This window comes from Aplidium turbinatum, chromosome 9 (assembly GCF_918807975.1).
Source record: "Aplidium turbinatum chromosome 9, kaAplTurb1.1, whole genome shotgun sequence".
NCBI classification, from domain to species: Eukaryota; Metazoa; Chordata; class Ascidiacea; order Aplousobranchia; family Polyclinidae; genus Aplidium; species Aplidium turbinatum.
Genome location: NC_137480.1, coordinates 25,671,250 through 25,689,164, shown reverse-complemented (window position 1 = coordinate 25,689,164; position 17,915 = coordinate 25,671,250). Strand labels below are relative to the sequence as shown.

Below are 17,915 nucleotides of genomic sequence, written 5' to 3'. Positions count from 1 at the left end.
GAACAGTTTCACTCTGTTTTTATCAATTACGTTGTTGCTTTTATGTGGATTTATAATATGTTTTCAACAAGTGTCTGGTATCTATATGCTAGCTAGTATATATATTAGACAGTGCTCTTCAACCGGGTATACTATATACCCAAGTGTATACCAGATCAAAAATAAGGTATACAGCTGGAGAAGGGTATACGAAGGGTATACAGCTTAGATCTGTGATAGTGGAAGTCACAACAGAGACAGCAATTGGCCTATTTGTAAACTTTTAACCGGACCTACAGGTGTGCGGTTATTACTCGCCAACCGGCTTTGCGCTTTTGAAACAGATACGCTCATTTTGGATGCGTGTGCCGTGTGGTTCGCATTTGACTTTGGGATTGTTGCGTCATTAATGCGCAAGTAGGGCTTGTGATGAAATGACCTCCTCTTCTAAAAAACTTATTCTGCACTCAAAGGTACGGTGGCTATCGCGAGGGAAAGTTCTTTCCCGTGTGTTTGAACTTCGCAAACAATTAGGGGCATTTTACACTGAACAGGGAGACCCAAGGGCTTCCAAGTTTCGTGACATATTCTGGATTGCAAAATTGGCATACTTGGCGTCGATTTTTGATCGTTTGAACCAAGTGAATATCAGTCTTCAAGGGAGAGGGGGTGATATATTTCGGTCAACTAGCAAAATCAATGCGCTGAAGATGAAAATTGCACTCTGGAAAGAGAATGCTTTGCCGAGGAACTTCAATGACTTTCCTGTAGCCTATTAAGTCAATACATGAAAGAGTCTAGCTGGGAGTTTGAGGACGTTTCTACTGAAGATAACTTGTCTGCCCTTATTGTTGGTCACCTGAAATTACTTGCCGACAATTTGACTACGTATTTTCCTGAAGATAACCACCAATGTCTGGAAGCAAACTCATGGAATATCCAACCATTCAATGAAGAACCAACTGAGGATGAGGAATTATTGGAACTACAGGCGGATTTAAATCAAAAATACTTATTCCGATAAGTGGATTACACAGAATGTTGGGTATCTCTTCTTGAATTTCCCGAATACAAAAATCTCGCCCAAAAAGCCATTGATGTCTTGGTGCAGATGCCTACCACTTATTTGTGTGAAGAAGGGTTTTCCAGTCTTGTTGAGATCATGTCAAACAAACGAAACTCGATACTTGACATTGATTCTTTAATGCTGGGAGGAATAGAGAAAGAGCTAACACCACGTTATGTCCAACTTGCCGAAACAATGCAACAACAAGCTAGCTATTAAATCTTCAATTTCGACGTTTTTTGCACTTTTGCATGCGTAGTTTCTTGTGCCCAGTTCAAGACTACTATAATCACTTTAACAAACAATTAATTTTTACTTCCTGTGCACAATTAAACATTGCTATTTGTGAGGTATACGAAGTTATTAAAAATTGAAAAAAGGTGTACCACGGACAAAAAGGTTGAAGAGCACTGTATTAGAGTGTCCCATTTTTACGCGACTTTTCAGGAAAATTAGGTTCGGGTCAAATTCTGACTGGGTTTTTGTCACTGATTTAAGAAATGACGTTATTTTTTCATTATAACATCATCTTGATGTGCCAGGTAGCGTATTTTTGCTATTTTGGCCTTATTACGAATATGGTAAGAGCTAGAGAGTTGGAACTTGCACCAAAAATACCGGAAGGGACGAATTTCCTATTTGTTGTCAATACAATATACGTTACGATGCAAAAAATCCATGTAAAAACGTCAAGAGAAAACTAAAAAATTATCAAAACATTTCATTAAATTACGCTAAATATGTTATTGCTCTAAAAACAAACACAACTACTTTGTTACACAGCGTAGACTAGAAATCGTAGGGAATTGCTGTTTGATACCACTTGATGCGTGGGAATTGATTGCCGCTTTTGCTTCATTTTGCTAACACGTGTGTCTAGCGACCTATATATAGGACACCAATCTTTTGAACCAATTTTCCCAAAAATTTGCTGCCAATTTAATTTAAACATTTGCTGTAAAATATGTTGATACATAACGAATAAAAAAAATGACCAATATTTATGGAAGCTTATTTCCATATGCGGATTTATTATTATAAATCGACATGCACTTTCGAAATTTCAGACTTACCAAAATAGGAAAAATTGAAAATGATGTCAAGTCTCAACCAAAAAAGCAATTTTTGAAAAAAGTTTTGATCTATGCTGCAAAAATACTCATAATAATGTATTTTGACTTCGTCTAAATCTAAAAACTGAACGTGCGAAGGAAATTTTTAGTTTGAGTGGGTGTCCTACATATAGGACGCTAGGCGTAAATGGTTTAATTGCACATAGAATCGCTCAAACTGTGAAACCTTTTTCTGACGGTAATTTTGTGAAACAGTGTTTTATCTATGCCGCTCTAGAAACATGCCCTATAATGAAGAGTGAGTTCGAGAAAATGAGTCTGTCACGGTGGACGATAGCAAGGCGTATCGATGATCTTGCTTGTGATATTAGTGACAAAAGTAGACAAAGACTTGAACGAAACAGCAGACCTTCTGCCACTACAGTCAATGAAGGGCAGGACAACTGGTGCTGACATCTTCACTGAAGTAATTGATGCTTTTGACAAGTTCGGATTGGACTTGTCCAGTTTCTGCGGAATCGCAGCTGATGGTGCTCGATCCATGCCCAGAACTGGCATCGGATTCATAGGTCTATTGAAGTCTGCCTTGAGGGAGAAAAAAATCGATGATGACATAGCAATTTTTCATTGTATCTATCACCAGTAAAACCTGTGCGCAAAATCCTTGAAATTCAAACACATCTTGAGCCCGGTTATTAAGGCAGTAAAATTCATTCGAGCACGAGGGCTCAACCACCGTCAGTTTCAAAAGTTTCCGGATGATCTTAACACGACACATAAATATCTACTGTAAGCTACTTTTTTGAGGTGCTTTGGTTAAGCAAGGGCTGCATGTTGCGACGCATGCTGCAATTTTGCGAACTGCGGAAAGAAGTCATGAATTTTTTAACTTAAAGGGCACCCAATAGCTGAAATGGAAGAGAAAAACTGGATATGCGATCTAGCTTTCTTGGTTGATATAACTACGCACCTGAATGAACTCAATACAAGACTGCAGTGAAAAAAAACAGTATGCGAATGAAATGTATGGTCACATAAAAAGCTTTACGAACAAATTACGACTTTGGATATCTCACATACAGACTGGAAATCTTTTCCACTTTCCAACTTTGAGAGACTATGGAATGCATTCTGCAAAGAAAACTGAATTTGCAGACCAACTTGACAAATTGTTGTATTAATTTCTCGCTCGTTTCAATGACCTCAAATCTCATGAACATTTGTTTGATATATTTCCTTCACCATTCAACACAGACATTGACAAAGCACCAGCTGATATCTAACTTGAACTGATTGATCTTCAAGAGAAAACGGATTTCAAAGCAAAGTATTTAGAAACGAATCTTGGCGATTTTTACCAAAAACATCTCAACCTAAATGACATTTCCACATTTGAAAAAATTTATGGCTCCAAAAATGGCTCTTTTTGGCTCAACGTATTTGTGCGAACATTTTTTTTCTAAAATGGGCGGCATGAAACCTCCGTATCGATCGGTGCTGACAGACGAACACTTGGAAAATGGACTTCGAATTGCGAGCACTTCCAACTACCAGAAATCATATGTTAAATAAAGATGCGGCTCGTGGTTTCACCCAGATATTTATATCTGGCCTTCCTGTAATAAAGGTTGCACACCCCTGCAATAGTCATTTAGTCTTGCACACATTTTTATTCATTGTTGATAAAATTTACATGATCTATTAATCCTCAATATACTAAGTCCTATAAGCTAGTGTATAATTATTCCTTCAATCCTTCATTGTATATTAAAAGTTATTTTTAGCACAATAAGCAGTTTAGGTAGTGTATCAACTGACCCTCCATGGTGTATCAACTGACTTGCGGTGGCAGGTGAGTTCATACACTTGAGTACACCTTTTAAGTTGCGCGCTATGAATAAACTGTAGAAAATACGAATCTGAAAGATCACTAATCAATAGATGAGATAATATTCCACTAAACCTTAAAATTTCAAGCTTTTATCATGTTTACGTTTTGGGAAAAGCGAACAAATGTGAAAAGTGTAACAACTAACCAGCCCTTCCCCGACCACAAAAGCTATTGTCTTGTTTCTATACCAACAGCACACAGGACAATGTGGTAGCGCAGATTCAACGCAACAAACAGCAGGAAAGACTGTGAAGTCGCCGAGTCACCTTCTCACGTTTTGACTCTCTGCTAAGTTTTGCAAAGATACAATCGCGTGTTCTTTGTCGGCGTCGAAAACTATCGGTCACCATTTTGCCGCGATGAAAACTGGGTGATAATTGTTTTTACACTGAGACTTGCCTTGATTGCCATTGTTGTCCATTGACAAATGCAAAATGGTTTCATAACATTTGAGTTTAAAGCGAACTTGATCACGTCCAGGTGCCGTGTGCCCGATTGTAGTTATTTTGATACAAATACCAACTCAATATTTAATAGCCACGATAGAGGAAAGGATTATAATTGTAAAATAAAAAGTCGTTTTTGAAAATCTTTCGTAATATCTTGACAAAATTTTCAGGAATTTCTTTAAACTTTCTCCGAGTCAAAATACGATACCTCGGCTTTTCTTTTTTCGTAAATTCAATTTTCTCGGCCTGTCCACGCTGATGTTGCTGCACATAGTTCAATAGTCGAGCAGATTCATGGGATATATTTTCAAACTTCATCATGTAACTGTATTGAAAAGCACAAGGCATACATAAATCCACTTGAGGGCGCCAGTGATGGTCAAACCGACTCCTTTTCACAGAATGATGCAAGTCAACAAGGAATCTGGAAAAAGATGTGACTCGCTGAACTATAAAATCTAATTCTATGAGAAGTTCATTCTAATTCTCAGGTTTGGTGGCCGTGCCTATAATAGTCGTCGATACATTTTCTATAAAATTAGATCTTGTACACGCGCGATTGCACGTCTTAAACCATTACGGTTTTGCCACCTTTTCCATTTGTTGGTTTGCTGGATTTCATTTTGACAGTATCGTTTTTTTGCGTTTAAACAAAGAAATAAAAATTACAATTATGTAGGCTACAGTACTCAGTAGGGCTATGCGCACAATTAATAAAAAAACGGTCTAATGTACCTCACAAACTGGAAGAAAGATATTTGCCCTGATAACATGACTTCTCTGTATTGTAAGACCTGTTCTTGTTGCTGCTTTGATAATTCTTTAAACTTGTCCAAAGACTTGACTTCCTTCTCCTTCAACTGAATGAGTTTAGTTCTGTATCAACAAACATGAGCTCAGTGGGCACTCAACTTCATATGTAGCCTATTTCTCCAACATAGAAACGATTCCTAAATGATTCAAAGTTATTCTATTGTTTATTCATGTGGGTTTATGTATTCGGCATATTGTAGTGGCTTGTAGCCTGTAGGCCTACTGTCTTGTTCATCACGTAGAAGATATTTGTAAAAGCAAAACAATATAATACTATGCAACCTAAAGCCAGTGAGATGTGCAAGGAATAACGTAAGTTCAAGAGAAAAAAACTATTGGCTATTGTTTGTCTAGTGGTAATATTCTGGTAACGAAACGTTCAACCTCTGGCATAAACTTAACTATATAAAATTCATATAGTTGTTGACAAAGACTACTGGCGTTTGCTAACTAATGTTCTCCATTTATATTATAAATAAAAATTTGTAAAAGAAATGTTTGTTATTGAATCGTCATGCCAAATAACCATATCTTGTGTTTTTGAAAAATATTTCACTTTTGGACAATTCAAACGCCCTAAACGTTTCACGAACTTTTTTGTGCTCTTTTTTTGGAGAACATTAGTTAGCAAACGCCAGTCTTTGTCCCTTAGCAATATCATGATTGTACAAACCCATTTCTCATGCCATACAAATACTCCCGTGCTTGATAGAGAGCAATCTGTCTTCCATAGCTATGCTGGTAGTAGAACGTGTTGTCCCCGGTAAACTTGTCAAGATACGCTGATACCAGTCGCTCGAACGGGTGCCGAGTGATCAAAAATGACGTGTAGTGACGAACACGGCGCCTGGCTTCGGCGTCTGCCAGACTAAACAACAAATCCAATGAAAGGGTCGCAGAGAAGATTGTAAGGAAAAAAGGTTACACGTTTGGTTCTATGAAGACCTTGATTATTTAATCAAATCAAACTGTGATTCTTTCTTGACATGGAAGGACACTCATCTGTTGCAACTGAGCACAGCTTTGATGAGACCAGATGTGCTTCCACAAGACTTGAACGACATTCACAAAATATAATATAGCCTATCACTTTGTTGTGCCCTGAATGGAACGGAAAGTGAGAAATTGCTCGCGAATGTTAAAGTCTGGCGTAATTCCACTGATAAACATGCAGCTAATTGCTCTGTATCCGGAGTGTGGTGAAACTTTATTATAACGCGTAAGTTACGTGACAGCCAGGTAGCCTATTCTTGCTATTATAGGCAGTTCGTCTAGCACAAGTAATATTATTTTGCTACATCGATGATGGCCGCAGGAAGAATGGTAGAAGGCCGTGGTTGAGAATCACTGATCTAAAAGTACAGTTTGATTTATAATACCAGCTTTTGAATAGCGCTACTGCAATTGTGCGACTGAAATTGTCTGAGACCTTTTTTACTTTCCGCTGAATCATAATAATACATTTTTTTTTACCTTGGGGAAGCAGTAAAAAAGAGCAAAAGTTCAGAAACATTCATTTAGATTGTTAACAAGTGGTTGAAAATCTGACTGAAATTTTTAGAACCAAACTGTCTTATTTTTTTAACGCCTGGTGATGTGAAAACCCCATTTGTTACCTAGGAAAGACAGTAAAAAAGATGTTAAAATATTACTTTTAGAAGATTTCATTCAGTTACCAAAACTTGATAAAGTCTGGAAAAGTTTGCAGTATGTAATAAATCAGGCCGTATCTGTGGGACTGTGGGTGGCCATTAGGGTGGCTCTTATTTGGCAAAAAATGAAAAAAATTTGAATTTTGTGTGGGACACCCTTTTAAAAGGTGAGGTTGTCAGAAAAAATAACTCCTGCAAAAAATTTTTGAATTTGAAATTGATTTAGAGGTGGCCCTCCCCCCCTAAAGTTTTGCTCCCTCCTCCAAAATACCAAATCTGCATATCTCAAAAACTGCTTGAGCTAGAGATACGGTTTTTGTGTCAAAAGATGCAGAAAGCATGATTTCCTATATGCTTTGTGAACAGTGATTGCGTCTATCTTGAGTAGAAAAGCAGTTATTTAGAAAAAACCTGTTTTCGGTATTCTAGCACAAAACAGTGCTAAACAAGTATTGTGGCCCAAGCTATTCAATAAACAAAGTTCATAAACTAACCGGTAAAACTGGTAAAGCAATAAACGAAATAAGTATTCCTAAACTTTTATGCATTCATGCATAGCTAAAATGCCCGTTTTGTATCATATTCCTTGGAGAAACTCCTGAGCGTGGAATCCGCTTTCAAGCTTCAGGTGCTATGCATCGCACTTGTTGGATGGCAAAGGCGATTTATGCAAAAAGCTTGGTGTGCATTTATGGTATCTGTCCGAAGAAATGGTTGGACTAGCCTTGTTTGACTCTCGATTGTCTGTGGAAAGTAAAAAGCTAATGGTGGCAACCATGTTAGATGAAACAGGAGAACGTCCACCAAGGAGACCAAGCATCAAAGTAGATGCGTTTCTTAGCAATAAGGGTCTAGAACAGTATTGCACCTCTAATTCAAAATGGCTTCTTCAGCTGTTGGGTGAAGATGAAGCAATAATTATACTTTCAAAGGATCCTGCTCATTGGACTGAAGATGGTGCATTTATTCAAGCTTTACACATGGCAAAGGGACTTTCAGTAGTCAATGACAGAGCAGAGAGAGGAGTTGCTCTAAGTCTAATCCAGGATTTTAACAAAATCTTAACTGAAGATGAGTACCAACTTCAGTTTCTTTTGCAAGTTGTTACTGAACACAGAAAACTGTTTCCAAATTCCAACAAGAACAATATTGTCTATTCTTCTTCGTTTAAACCTTAGAACTTTGTTACTCCAGGGGTCAAGGGCTCTGTCTTTTACCACTCTTGGGCAGTGGCGATGCGGTTTAGATGCTTGAGCAGGTGTCGAGCAGCAATCCTTTGATTCGTCCATTGATTCGTCATCCAGTTCAAGCAGACCACGCACACCATTTGGCGCAGTTACAGATGGTGTGGTCTGTGGTTTGTTCCTCTTTGCCACACTCACAGATTGCGGATGGAGCCATCCCCAATTTGTGCATGTTGGTGCGAAATAGTCTGACTCCAGTAGGCTAGCCCAGTACGCAGGCGGTTGAGCCGCACCCAGGCCTTCCTTGGCAAATTATGCATTCCGGTTGGATGGGAGCTGGTGTCGGAGATACAACTTTAGAGTCTTGAGGAGTTCTTCTTCCACTCTGAGCTCCATTCGTTGTTCTCCCAGGTAGCCGCGCTGATGGATTGGTCTTCAGCGGTTTTCATCAGAAGTTGTGCGTCACATACAAATGGGTGTCTCGATTTCAGTTGCCGAGGATGCTCGATTGCTCGCTCACAGACTCGTAGAGATTTGAGTGGAGCAAGTGGTTGGGGTTCGTAGTGCGGCGAGAAAGAGACAGGATGGCTTCTTCGCGACGAAACTCAGCTGGTTGGTTGCCTGCAAGGACAGGGAAATTGTCCAATGGTGTAGGTCGCAGACATCCTGTCACGATGCGCAAGGCAACATGTGAAATATTGTCGATAATATCGCTTCTTCCAGTATGATACTGATCAGAATTACATTTTGATATGAATATCGTTACCAGTGTTCCCTCTAAGGTGCAAAAATTAAGACAAAAAAACGAAATTTTGTAGACGGTTTCGTGGTCACAAAAAAGGTTGTAAAATCAAGATTTGGTCAAAGGCGTTTTTTCTAAATAACTGCTTTTCTACTCAAGATAGATGCATTCAATGTTCAGAAAGCAGATAGAAAACCATGTTTTCTGCATCTTTTAACACAAAAACTGTATCTCTAGCTCAATTGGTTTTCGAGATACGCAGATTTGGTATTTCGAGGGAGGGCACAGAACTTTAGGGGGGGAGGGCCACCTCTAAATCAACTTCAAATTAAAAAAAAATTTGCAAGAGTTATTTTTTCTGACAACCTCACCATTTGAAAGGGTGTCCCAAGCAAAATTCAAAAACTCAATTTTAAGAGCCACCCTAGTGGCCATGGTAGAGTTAAAGCTTTTTATATTCACCTGCACTTTCTTATACTGTAGTTTAAGTATTTCTCTCGATGCCTGCACGTTATGTGCACATGATAAACTTACTTTTTGAACTGTTTATTGGGAATTCTTTCGTACTGCCATTGTCGTAGAATCTCGTTTGAAATATTTTCTTTAAAACCATCCAAGCGTAACAACAAAGTTTGCCAAGTTGTGCTAGCGACCTTAAGATTAAAAGATCAAAATTTATTGTTTAATTTGTTAGCACAGCTTTAGATAGCAACGTTACTAACGATTTCGCTAACTTATTTTTTAACTTATAACTTTTCAACTAACCTATTTTGGCTTAAGTATTGTCTTTTTTTAACTTCTTCTAACAGAAAATACAAAACTAAAATTAACCATCCAAAGAAGTTTTTTTTGTCTGAGAATAAATTCTCACACAGTGAAGTAATTAAGTGGTGACAACTGTAGGCCATTGCTGATAGATATCAAGGAGATACTGTCTCTGCTCGGGTAAAGAATCTGACTGCCATGAGCAGGGATAGAAACTTTTTTGTGGTACGTACTCCAACTCGTTAGGCTATCGTATTGTTTTGACGGATTGCTAATTGATTTGATCTTTATCCTCTGATTGGGAAAGCTTCTCCAAGAGCTTAATCCTGGCAGTTTCACATATTTGTAGAGGCTTTGAACCACTGACGCAGGCCAGTCACCGAGATTGACAGAGTGGAGTTTCCGATAGTTGTTGAAGTGTTGTTGGCGGAGAATTATTCCGTCCACTAGTTGCTGCTGAATGGAGAGCAATCCTGAAATGCGTTCCTGAAGCGCACACCCGGGAGTCTTATGAATGAACGTGTGAGGGATTTGTAAAGCAACGAGTAGGCCTACACGTTAATTCGAAACTGATCTGTCAAAATCCTTTTTTATACAGTTATTAATTTTATTTCCGTCTACATGCAATATTGCTACATATAATCGGAAACTCCACTATCATCGCTACACGAGTAAAAAATGATATTTTTTGCTTCCTTTCGCCCAAAAAAGCAGCTTACTAACCAAGAAGAGGAACAATCGAACAAATCCTAGCTTTGAAAAAGATTATAGAAAAATCTATTGAATTCAACAACCGAGTTCATATAATCTTCGTTGACTTCAAAAAGGCCTTTGACAATGTTAAACTACCTTACCTCTTGGCAAATTTTAAATAAAACTTTTATCAACCATGGCTACCTAAAGATACGGCCTGATTTGTCACATTTTACAGAAAATTTCAGATTTTGCTAACTTTGGGCGAATGTTTAAAGAAATATTGCTAAAAATTGCATTTTTACGCTTTCTTTACTGTTTTCCCCAGATGACACAATAGGTTTTAACATCCTCACATGTTGAAAAACGAAGAAAATTTGATTTCGAAGATTTTAGTCACACTAATTTTTCAATAACAGTCTGATTGAGCGTTTTTCAACTTACTTTTTCTCATTTGCTATTGCTTCCCCAAGGCAACAAAAAGCTTTTATATCATTAGGAGACAGCAAAAAGTAAAAAATAGCAGAAAACGTCAAACACTAGCAGTAGCTGTAATCAAAATATGTATATAAAATGTGACAAATCAGGCCGCATCACCAGGCAGCCATGCATCAACAGAAGACACATCAAACTTTTAAAAGCAACCTACGACAACTCAAAAGCACTGATCAAAACAAACATTGGAAAATCAGATCGTTCAATATCCTAAAAGGTGTAAAACAAGGAGATGTTCTATCCGCGATCCTGTGTTGCATTTTAGCTGCTGCAATAGTGTCAGAAGCAGAAGATGAATGTAGTCTACAAGTGAATGCACAATTGGCGGTAACGTGCTATCCATCCTAACCCATGCAAACGACATGGCCATCATCAACAAATCTAAACTGAAAATAGAAATTCCTCGATAATTTGTCAAAAAATGTTCTTAAATTTGACCTTCAAATAAATGTATCTAAAACCAAATGTATGACAACCGATACAATTCACAACTCACTCGATCTCACTGTATATGGCACGCAAATAAAACAAGTAATAGAATTTGCATAAATTGGCCACAAACAATTCTCGACCAACGGTGTAGGAACTGCAGTAGCCTACAACACAGAATCGGTCTAGGCTGGGCAACATTTGAAAAGAATAAAAAGATGTTAACCTCAATAGACTCCCAATCAAACTAAAATCAAAAATTTTCCACACCTACGCTTTACCAGTCGTGCTACACAGTTTAGAATGCCTAAATTGGACGTCCGAAACAATGAAAAACTTACCACTTTCCAAAATCACATCATCAGAAGCATGACCAACAAAAGGCTACTTGACCGCATGAAAATTAAAGAAATATTATCTTTGACGAAGCTACACCCAATTGCAGCAACAATAAAATCAAAAATTCTAAAACTGTTGACAGGGTCACAAATGTTTTGCGCACAGGTGCTGGGCCACAACTTTTGTTCTACAACTACCTATTTTAAAGCTGTGGATCAAAACATTATTGAAAGGACTTTCGCACATCAGCCTTACCTTCGGAGTTTCGCACATCACTAGCTTTGCGTTGTCGCTGTATTTGAAAGTCTTGCTCGTAAGAGTGTAATTTTTCTTCGGTAGCGTAGCACACAATTTCTGCACGCGAACTAGTCTACTTCGATATGGTTCTTTACATGAAAGCTTGTGAAAATCAATGCAGTTACCTACAAATTGAACATCGTTTGATTAATGTCTTGATAGAGTGTTGATTGCTACATTAAAAATAACAGTACCTGCTTACCGTTGCCTTTCGAGGAATCTTTATGATCAAGTAACCAATCAATACTAGGCCATCGTATTTTTCCTAAAGTCAAAAACAATGTCACAAACAATAGAAATCGAACCGTATCAAAATGAAGTATTTCAAGTTACGTCGTTTGGTCCGGTTCGTTGACCTCCATGTAGAGTAGCTTCGCCTGTTCTCATTAACTACTATCAACTTATACTAGAGATTTTGAATACCAGCAGATTGGTCTCCAGTCAAAATCAAAATAATAATTAATAACCATGCTTTTATTTGCGCCCATTGCGGTAATATACAGTACACTGCAATCACAGATGCGATACAACAGACGACAGGAAGCAGCGAAGTGACATATAGTCTTCGAGTCAGCTGTTCCCTTATTTTGGCTTGCCATTAAGTGTCTTTGCCGAATCACAGCCGCGTGCTCCAGAGCTGGGTTGAACCCACATTCTTTCGAACGTCGCGCAGACGTTCTCACCACTCGGCTACGCAGCCGACAAATTTGAAGCTTGCACGTTGGTATATGGCCTGTATGTACATAGCCACAAGCAGTTTGTAGTAGGCTGGTAGTGTTTAAACACAGTAGCCTAAATCTTAACTTATGAATTCATACCTCCGTCATGTTCTTTGATTCTGAAGATAATAGTTCCAGCAAAAATACAGCTTATTAAAAACCATACAATCTTTCGTCGCTTGCATCTGGAAATGTAGTCCAAGTACTGAAAAAGTACGAAAGTTCTCACTGAATAATTTGAAATGTCTTGATATTTATCACAATGACTAGTGTCCATATAAATTTACCCTTTGTTTTTTGGCGATCTTCAAGCTTCTTACCATCAAATGTACGATTCACCAAACGTAGTCTACTGTGCATCGTCCAGTGTAGTTTTGGTGGTTGTGTGTGTAGTTTAGTGTGGTTTTGCTACACTGAAGTTCCGCACTATGACGACCTATATGCACGATACACGATACAGTTGATACACAGGTCATGCTAATGTGCAAGGTTGTTTGACTGGAGGCCGATTATTGATATTTTTAATAGAATTTGATAAATATAGCTTTTTGTACATTTCGTGTGAGTGAGTTTCGTGTGATACAATCCAACCAATACAATCCAGTGAGATAACTAGATTTTGGCACTTGTACCAGCAATCCGAAATGAATTTGGCAACACTGGTAACAATATAATTTTTGTACCGGTAGTTTGGCAATTTGGATCCTCAAAACTAACATTTCAAAAAGATATAAAGCACCTTTAACCTTCGAGACCGAAATCAAAATTACATCGGCCTTCAGTCATTGTAATCGATTTGCACGTTGGCAAGGCCTCTGTAGTAGGGTGGAGTGATTTTTTTTCATGAGTTTATAGCAAAAAAAAACAGATGTCTTAAAAGTGGCGTTTAGGCCTAAAAGCAGCTTTAAATTGATTTTGGTTACCTTCCACCTGTACACACGTGGCTAAATGCCCCAAGAGGTCATGTGACTTTCGAAATCGGCAAAAATCTTATAACTTGAGAATCAAATTAGCTGGAAAACTGATGTTTGAATGCTTAGAAGGTCCATATTTATATCTGCTATAATAGGTACATTTGCTTTAAAATGTATTATAGCAGATAACAAATTAGTGAGAAAAAAAATCAAACACCCTATTAAACAACAATATAATTTTTTCTTCATCTTTGAGTCCACAACCAATTGAGAGAGTACAAAATATCAGTTTCCTTGGCCTGACTCTAAATGAATTCTTTCATGGAAACCACACATGCAACATTTGCTGCAAAAGCTTCGAAGAAATTTTGGCATAATTACCAAGATTAGACCCTGTCTTAATTTGTCAAATTTGATCTGCTTATACCATTCTTTAATTGAAAGTAACCTGAGGTATTGCATTACGACTTGGAAATATGGCAACGAAGGACTTAGGCTATACAAAAACTTCAAAAACTCTGTGACCAGTTTCATCGCATTTTCCGTCCCAACAATGATAGTTGTAGCAAGATCCCGATATCAATTGAGCAATTGTTGAAACTGGAAATCGGTGTTTTCGTGTTTAAATTTCACAACAATTTACTACCAGATTGCTTCTCCAACCTTTTTAAATATGTCAAAGAGGTTCACAGCTTGTCTACAAGAAACCATGATAATGATTCTCTAAACATTCCATACTCTCAAAAACGCTTTACTCAGCATTCAATAAAATTCACAGGTGCGAAAACATGGAACAAATTTCCTTCTTCAATTAGAAAGACTGATACAAAGTCACTTTTTATTCACAAACTAAAACAACAGTTAAGCAAAACGAACACGCAATAGAAATACAACGTAGAAAGGCTTTCTTGCATTCTTGTGAAGATTTTAGTGGAAATCCGAAATTATTTACAAAAGATTAGGCTTACCTACTAATAATATCGATTGCTTGTGCTGTACTTTTATGTTTGTAGATATTAACAGCAAACGCAACACTCCACATAATTAACACGACTCGCCGCAAAAGGGGATGAGAGCTTCATCAACACCATCAGGACATCATCATCTACCAGCTCATCCATTCCATCACCCACCAGGACAAGAAACAATAACTTAAACTGGATATCAAATCTCAATCGTCTTAGGCTACTGTGTGATGTGCAGTCTAACCATAGAAACAGCTCAACACCTGCACTCCTGGGCCACATCGAAACGGGCTTTTGCCCGAGGATGGGTTTCTTTTATGTCCGGTTTTCTTTCTCAATCCTATTATTATTATTATGACTGCTCATCCACATCAATATTGGAACTGGTAAAGTTAATCCACAACACTTTTCATTAGGCTGTCATTCATTACTACATGTGTGCTTCTCTCTGTTTTTGTTTTATTTTTGCAATTTGTTTTTTTGGGTTTTGTGGCCGTGCTCAGTGGCGTAGCCAAGGGGGGGGAGGGGGGTTACAACCCCCCATTTGGCACGCGTGTGACGTCACGACATTGAGAATGATGCTTTCAGTCTAAAAAAATTGCCTAATTTTAAACAAAATTGCATTAAAAGAACAAGTTTTGCCAATACCAAACATTTCAACCAGGAATTAGCAACAAGAAAACGTAGAGACTTAGCTTTATTTCCGAAAAATGCCGAAGAAAACATGATCTTATCCTTTTGCTATGCCAACGGACACCACCATTTTACAGGAATATTCGTAACCACATTTTTGTTGAAAATGCTCTCAGAATGCACCAAATTCAAAGTAATTTTTCAAAATTTTCTAGGGGAGGCCCCAGGTTTATATCGATTTTTGTAGTTAGTAGCCTATCTTTTTCGTCCCGGACGCGTTAATGACGAAAAATAAATGATTGATTGACATCTCAGAAAAATTATGCTTTTCTAAGCTTTTCAATGACATCTTTCCAAGTGTGTTAGTGGACAAATCTTCTCTATACCTAAAATTATCTCCATTATATCCTTCCTGAGTAGGCGACATTTAGAGAATGTCAATACGACTCTTTCGTTTATTGTACAGAAAAATCGATTCCTTTTCATCTAAATTAAAAATAAATCTCTCAGCACCGGAGTCCGCATTGCTTCTGTACCAGAGTTGCCAGTTTCACAACTTATCGAGTTGAATTAGTTGTGTTCAGGAGCTATGGTAAATATTTATTAGCTGAAATCTAGGCCAATGAGTTTTGGGCTTTCACCTAGTTTCGTCTAGAATTTCAAATTATACGATATAAAAGTGGTCTAAATCTTTAAGTAGCATTCTTTTGAAGAGTAAAAAAGCTATTTGATTTCCCAAAACTTGGCATAGATGCAGCATGCAAAGATCCTTTTGCGTTGCTGTTGTTTGTATGCCTCTTATTTTTATACTTTCGTTGTGCTGTTTCTTTTGTGATTCGAATATGGGCATTCTTGTCTGATATAAATAAAAATAAACAATAGCAGTTGAGCTAGCAATTTAAAAAGCACTTGGAAATAGTCACTTACTTTTGTTTGTACTGTAATGTTCATAGTATAATCTCCCTGGATGAGTTTAATTTGCCAGCATGATAACTTACCAGGTAACTTAGTTTTCACTGTACGTAGCCTAGAAACAAAATCGAATCCTTTAATTAAATATTGATGCTCTTTTACCACACAATAAATATATTGAACTGGAAAACAAGATCCTCTGCTGAAAATAGAGACAAAATATATTTTTCTAGCTAGTAGCGTTGTGTAATCACGCAGTCCTAAGTCTGGTCATTCATCATTGTTTTTACTCCGGGTAGGTTGATTAGGCTACACAGTCTTTCGATGTTACCATCCAGGTGATGCCAATCTTTTCTTCAATGTCACCCAGCCATCTTTTCTGTTTCCCCTTAGTTCTTTTTGAATATCTTGACGTCCATTCTGTGGTTATTTTGACCCATCTACTGTCTGTAATTCTTGCTACATGTCTGGCCCATTGCCACTTCAGATTGTTGCTGTTTCAATGACATCTTTGATAAGCCTTTTGTTTCTGATAACTTCATTTCTAATCTTCTCTTTTTATGTAAGAATTAAAAATATAAGCTTGAACCTTGTTAGATTCGACGATTATTTCGTCACAACACTCAGATTTGTTTACAAACATAAAGCCTAGCTCCAGAGTTGCCACATTCGTCTTCAATTTGAGAAAAATTTAAACTTTATTGGAGAAATTAAACTGCAACTAAACTGCAACAGAAACTAAACTGATAAAATCTGGCCGTTTTGGGGAAGATCTGGTGGAGCAGAGGTTGTTGAGCCAAAAGCCTTTTTTATCAATATTTTATCAATATTTTTATCAATATTTTATCAATATTTTTATTTTTTATTCGTATTGTCGCAACAGACAAAAGAAAAGGTTTCTCTCTCTTCTCTCTCTCTTGTAAGCTTAGTTTAAATGGCAAAATTGTCATTTCCGTAGGGTGGCAATTGACTTGTAGACCGTATGGTCGTTTCGTTGTCTCCCAGTCGGTATGGGAACTTGTGTAACTTTGCATTGTGTACATTAATTGCATATTTCAAACATCTACCTATGTTCCTGTTACTGACAAATAAAACATTGATTGATTGATTGATTGATCAACATGTGCTGTCATTTACATAGAGAAATCTGGCAACATTGCTGAACTGCTTTCCCAACCACACTCATTTCAAACGGTAGTGGTAGAGAAAGTAAACATCACACCAAATCAGAAGAATCAGTTTATTTAAATACAGAGCTTTCGCCACACAAGTGTGGCTTCATCAGTATAATCTTATTCAAATGGAAAGCTCTGTATTTAAATAAACTGATTCGTCTGATTTGGTGTGATATTGTTCACTTTATGTAAAATGTTTTATCACACCGCGCATCCCCAGTGGATCATCAGTTAAATTATAGGGAAATTTGATAAAAAGTTTAGGAACGAAGTTTTGTTTTGGTAGTGGTAGACTTTAGCTTTAGTAGCCTTTCATACCTTTAGTAGCTTTGCACACCCTGCATATTTTTAGCATAACAGTAATTTCAACATGTGCTTATGGTACATTTTGGTAATTTAAGGAGGTGCAATTATAATTCTTGCTTCTTTTGTCTGCTTAAATAGTAGGATAAAGCAAATGTGAAGAAAATTGCTGTAACTTTAGTCAGATTCTCACAGGTTAATAATGGTTAAACAGGTAATTAGGTAACAAATAATTAATGGTCACAGGTTAAACGTACAGACTACAGAGCTATGGCAAATTTTTCGTGTTTTTTCAAACATTCAAAATGGAAAGTTGTGGCTGCTATCACTATCAGTATTTAAAAAATTTAGTGTTCAGATTTACCTGTTAACAGTTATATCGATCTATGAGCTTGAAAATTGCCTGCACGTCTACAAAGCTAATATT

The 17,915-nt window shown here is 37.4% G+C and overlaps 1 protein-coding gene across 1 annotated transcript; it reads right to left on the bottom strand.

The window, feature by feature from the left end:
• Nucleotides 1-3,847: 3,847 nt before the first annotated feature.
• Nucleotides 3,848-16,121, bottom strand: LOC145777653 (carbohydrate sulfotransferase 11-like). Its single transcript, XM_082589084.1, has 8 exons — nt 16,026-16,121; nt 12,686-12,791; nt 12,070-12,132; nt 11,826-11,992; nt 9,384-9,502; nt 5,945-6,139; nt 5,194-5,334; nt 3,848-4,882 (listed from the first exon to the last, which is right to left on the bottom strand). Exons 1-8 carry the CDS (start codon nt 16,047-16,049, stop codon nt 4,540-4,542), a joined length of 1,158 nt encoding a protein of 385 aa, XP_082445210.1. The 5' UTR covers nt 16,050-16,121; the 3' UTR covers nt 3,848-4,539.
• Between the last annotated feature and the right edge of the window lie 1,794 nt (nt 16,122-17,915).

Coding starts and splice junctions, on each gene's coding strand:
- LOC145777653 (XM_082589084.1), bottom strand. CDS start 16,049: ATGAACATTACAGTACAAACAAAA. Junction 11,993..12,069: donor AGATTCCTCGAAAGGCAACG/GTAAGCAGGTAC, acceptor TTCAATTTGTAG/GTAACTGCATTGATTTTCAC. Junction 4,883..5,193: donor TCTTTCTTCCAGTTTGTGAG/GTACATTAGACC, acceptor ATCTTTTTCCAG/ATTCCTTGTTGACTTGCATC.